This window comes from Colossoma macropomum, unplaced genomic scaffold (genome assembly GCF_904425465.1).
Source record: "Colossoma macropomum unplaced genomic scaffold, Colossoma_macropomum, whole genome shotgun sequence".
Lineage (NCBI taxonomy): Eukaryota > Metazoa > Chordata > Actinopteri > Characiformes > Serrasalmidae > Colossoma > Colossoma macropomum.
The window spans coordinates 25,296,857-25,302,038 of NW_023494803.1; the positions used below are offsets into that span (position 1 = coordinate 25,296,857).

The 5,182-nt window shown below is 45.3% G+C and overlaps 1 protein-coding gene across 1 annotated transcript; it reads right to left on the reverse strand.

The window, feature by feature from the left end:
- Positions 1 to 431: 431 nt before the first annotated feature.
- LOC118824183 (complement component C1q receptor) lies at positions 432 to 2,545 on the reverse strand. Its single transcript, XM_036594167.1, has one exon. The coding sequence runs from the start codon at positions 2,347 to 2,349 to the stop codon at positions 682 to 684; it is 1,668 nt and encodes a 555-aa protein (XP_036450060.1). The 5' UTR covers positions 2,350 to 2,545; the 3' UTR covers positions 432 to 681.
- Between the last annotated feature and the right edge of the window lie 2,637 nt (positions 2,546 to 5,182).

A 5,182-nucleotide genomic window follows, 5' to 3' on the forward strand; every position in this document is an offset into this window, starting at 1 on the left:
GATTCATTCATGGTGCAGAAGTTTATGCAGGGTGTTCTAAGGCAAAATAGTCCCCAAAGGAAACTGGTCTTTTAAGATTTTCCATTATTTTACTATTATCAACATTACATACACTCTTAAGAAAGAAGGTTCTTCAAGGGTCCTTTAGTAAAGAAAACGGCTCTACATAGCACCAAAAAGGGTTCTGCTATTGTTACGATGTTGAGCTTGTAACAACAGAAGAACCTTTGTGGTGCTATTCAGAACTCTTTTCAAAAAGGTTCTACATAGAACCATATACAACACATCCTCCATCAATCTGAAGAACGATTTCCCCATGCAAAGAACCCTTTAAGAATGCAAATGGTTCTTAGGGTTCTATATAGAATCATTGTCTTTATTAAAGAACCCTTGAAGAACCATCTTTTTAATAGTGTATAAAAAACTGCAGGTTCACTGGTCATTTTGGATTGTCAATAAAATGGCTACATTTGTGTTGTGGACATCGTGACCCCTGGTTGCTATGACCACCACTGTAAAGAAATCTGAGTACTCTCTACACTGAATCATGAATCAGTGAATTTCTCTACAATGAATCATGAATCAGTGAATCACACCAAACCACTCTGAATGACTTTCTCATCTCAACGACTGAATTATGGAGACGCTTTGAAAAATCGGTGGTATTCCCCTTTAAGGAACTCAGCGCGGTTGAGTGTCTGGCTGAACCTGGAAGCCGGAGGAGACCCAGCAGTAACTGTCCGCGGTGGCGCTTTTCTTCTTCGCGGCTTTGCGCGAGCGATTACAGCGAAGGACGGCGATGACAGTCGTGAGCGCGACTAGAAGCAGTAGAGGAATAACCGAGCACAGCACCCACACCAGCACCAGCGACCTGGCCGAGCTCGCAATGCGCTCAGTGTCCCCTGATCCAGTACTGCTGCTCTCGCTGCTGAACAGCGGAGTGACCGTGGTAGTTACGGTTGACCGATCAAGTGCTTCATTTACCGGGTCATTTGAAGCTGTAGTGTGAGGGCTCGGTTCGATAACCTGGACACAGCTGATGTTGTTATCAGCCAGTCGGAAGTTCGCGCGACAAGAGCACCTGTAGCTGCCCTGCGTGTTCGTGCAGATATCCTCACACGGCCGGCTGAAACACTCATCAACATCCACACACTCCCCGCTTTCTACCTGCCGGAAGCCCACGGAGCAGTAGCACGCGAACGAGCCCTGCGAGTTGAGGCACCCGGCGGGCTCTCTGCACGCGCTCTCCGCGCACTCGTCGATATCCTGGCACGCGCCCGTGGCGTCCTTTCTGAACCCTTTCTTACACTCGCACTCGTAACTGCCCGGGTTGTTGTGGCACGTGTGGCCGCCGCAAACGCCCTGTTCACATTCATCCTCGTCCAGGCACCCAGACCTATTCTGCGCGAGCCGATAGCCTTTTCTGCACGCGCACACGAAACTGTCTTGCTCGACCACGCACTTGTGCGCACAGGGCGCGGCCTGGCACGCGTTCTTCGGAATGCACGTGAACTCGTCCTTGCCCAAGTCGTAGCCCTCCTTGCACGCGCAGCGTACACCGCCACCTTGGTCATCCGAGCAAAAGTGGCTGCAGCCTCCGTTTTGGACCGCGCAACTGTGCTCGCCCGACGCGCAGAAAAGTTTCGCAGGCGACCAAGCGAAGCCCCCTCCCGCGGCTGCTTCGCTGCATATCGTGTGATGTTCTTCCCCGGAGCTCGCGCAGCTGATGTAGGCCTGCGTGGAGTGGGGCAGCTTGCTCACGCTCTGATTTAGAGGCGCGTTCAAGAAATGGACGGTGTAGGTGACCTCCCCGGGTCCCGCGAGCGTTAGCGGCTCGCACATGCCCTTGAACTGGTAGCGGCAGGCGTAGAGCGCGCCCTGCCTGCACGAGCCGTCTATCCAATGGAGGCGCGCAGAGCCGGCGGCGGCGGGGCGCAGCGAAACGCAGCGCTCCTCCGTGCATGTGCTACGCGGCTTGCGGCCCCAGTTGGCGAAAGTGCCTGAGTCCGCCGTGTCCGGCACCCAGCGGAAACCGCGCAGAGGTTCTCCGTCCAGCACGCAACGGCTCTTATTAAGCTTCAGGCCGATCCACAGCCTCTCTTCGCCGCTCGCGAAAAACCCAGCATCGTTGGCCAGCTCGAGCAAGGCCCTCGCGTCCTCCGCCTCCTTCTCGTCTCTCATCGTAAGCAGGTAGCCGCCGTTTGTGTAGCAGTCCGTCTGAGCCGCCTCGAACGGCGTCCTCTTGTTGTGCAGGGTGAAGCAGGCTCGCTCCGTGCACCAGATGGCCGCCTGGCCCGCCACCCGCCACGCCGCCACAAGCGCGGAGAGCGCGAGGAGCAGCGCGCGCATCGTCCTGCACGCCCTTTCTTCTTTTTTATCCGTCTAGCTGTATAGATATAGAAACAATCAGTTCATGTTCTCAGTCCAAGCTGAGAAAGTTTTTTCTCAGCTCTATAACCCAACAGAACAGTTTGTTCAAGCAGTCACTTCGCCTGGAACAAACAGCCGCATCCTGTTTGGTCGAGAAACCTAAGCGGGAGTAAGAATTAGCAGAGGGCTTCTTTGTCTCTGCCCCAGAGCAAGTTCCTGTCTTGACGCACAACAAACAATTGTCCCGGCCACCCTGTTTGGACCCCTGTTGCAGACGTCTCAGCCTATGGCTGTAGAAAACAAACGAGGGGGCGAGAGGCTGCCTCCAGTATACTGCAGCCGCAATCAGTTTACCTGAATGTAAAAATAACCAAGAAGTTTTGTCTTAGAGTGCACAAACAAATCCCCTTGAGTTAATCTTATTCAACACTGAACGTGTGCAATTAGAGTGAATGAACAAATAAGGATACAGGAAGCCTATATACAAATATCCTACAATATATGTGATGATTGTTATTGGTATAGTCACTGAACTGCCAGTAATATATCATTTAATACATATTTTATGCCATGTACAGGACAATACCATATTGTCTCTGTTAGAACAAACCATTTCATTTTTTTTACATAATTGGAAAATACCAGCTGCTCTTTACATTGTCAAATTTTTAAGATTAAAGGCCCAAGAAAGGAACCAAAACTGCTTGTAATCAAATTTCTTTACATGAAATTAAAGTAAAGAACATGTTTGCCTTCTCTTATAAAGTTGCCATTTTCGAGATACCTGCATTTTTTTGGACAGCAATGAAACATTTTATATCATGTTTATTATTATATTATGAGGCCAGATGTATACTCTATACACTCTCAGAAATAAAGGTACAAAACTGTCACTGGGGCAGTATCTTTTTTCTCACTGGGGTGGTACCCTCAGGGGTACGTCTCATTACCTTTAGTCAGGGAACGTAATTGTACCATAATCCATTGAAAGTATATTTTCTAAGTTGTATTGGCTCCACACACCCTGTCTTGTCTTCAGGCTTTTTATTTTATTGTTCTGGTTTAAAACATTAGGTTATTAAAAAGCTTACAAATACATACTTTTCACCTGGGAAAAAACTTATTTAAGGTACAAAATTGGACCTTAAAATCACTGTTGTACCTTTGAGGGTATATTTACACTATTTGTACCTTGATGAATGAAAAATGTACCCGCACAGAACCTTTATTTCTAACAGTGTAAGTGTATGTGTTCAGAGAGAGGCCACACACTGTGGAATACAAAATGTAAACCAACATTTATTACAAATTTACATTTGTCATTTCACACCAAGAAATCATGACATGAAAGACCTTCAGCCCTTCAAAGGTGTCATTTTTCAGTCAGGCAGATAATTTAAGCAAAAAATCAAGACTGACCAATAGGAAAGTTCCTGGCTACAGTGAAATAAAAAAACAAGCCAAAATTTTCATGCATCATTTTTCATACATGTAACAAGCATTGTGCATTTCTTGTCATCTTCAGCCTCTGACTCAACCTTTGCATTGTTTATTCTGCCTGTTGGCTGCAGATCACATCCTGTGTTTGTAAAGTGAGACAGGCCTATCTTGCGATTTCAATGGCAGGAAACGCTGTATAGTAAATCCACTACCCTCACTGCAGTAGAGCTTCCTCACATTTTAACTGTGGCGTGATCTTTCCCACCATTTTTTATAGTATGAGAGAGCTTTGTAAATGCACAGTGTGGAAACAAAGAAGTAAGTATGAATAGACTGTCTGGAGAAGTGGGAAATTAATTTTAACTTCTTGCAGTGTGTTGACTTGGCTTGTTAAGGATATATGTGGAGTGGAGCTTTCTTATTGTCTAATTTCAAAGATATACATGTTCACTGCTGCAGAAACCACAAAAGTCATGCAGCCCATTTAGATTATACACATACAATTACTGTGATTATACACAGCATTACTGATCATTAACAGTTTTCAACCTTGGCACTGTTCAGAAGCAATGGCGATAAGGCTGCTGTAAAAGAGGTCATATCCTCCACCCTTCCTGCTCTCTATATCCACCTTTTCCTCCAAAAGCTGCAGTTATTCCATGTGCTCTATACTGCCATACAGCAGAGATCGCACAATATAATGGTTACCCAGGCTGTGAGTGCTCTAATGCAAAATGTTAGTCTGGACAAACGTGTTTGCACACTGATCTAATGTGTATAAATAGTAAAATCTCATTTATTACCATACTACTTTTAGGTAACATTTTATTAATATAAATAGGACACATTTGTAGTGCAGTGGTGAATTTGAATGGTGTGTTTGTAGTGTACCAGGATGAATAACAGTAGACAGTGGACTTTTAAACCCCTCTTGTGGCGCTGCACTGAGAAACAGTATCCATATCAACTAAAGATTAACATAAGCGCAGACTGATACTCATTAGTTTTACCTAGTTCCACCTCCATCTACACCCTTAAAAAGGGTTTCGTCAAAGGTTCGTCAAAGTAAAGACAACAGTTAGATACAGAACTATGACACCACAAAGAATCCTTTTGTTTGGGTTATTTTTTAACCCCTATAAACTGCTAGCATCTTACTCAGTCAGTATTGTTCTTAATCTCTTAAACAAGGGATTATAAATAGAACAATGGAAGGATCATTTGAATACATAACTGGTTCTTTGCATGGTTAAATGTTTCTTCGCTATGGGTGAAAATCTGTTGTATATGGTTCTATATGGTTCTAAAAGGTTCTTTATAGCACCTAAAGGAATTATGCTGTTTGTTACAAGTCATAGAATCATTTTTGTTA

What these genes read in the sequence shown, in the direction of transcription:
- LOC118824183 (XM_036594167.1), bottom strand. Translation starts at nt 2,349, where the DNA reads ATGCGCGCGCTGCTCCTCGCGCTCTCCGCGCTTGTGGCGGCGTGGCGG.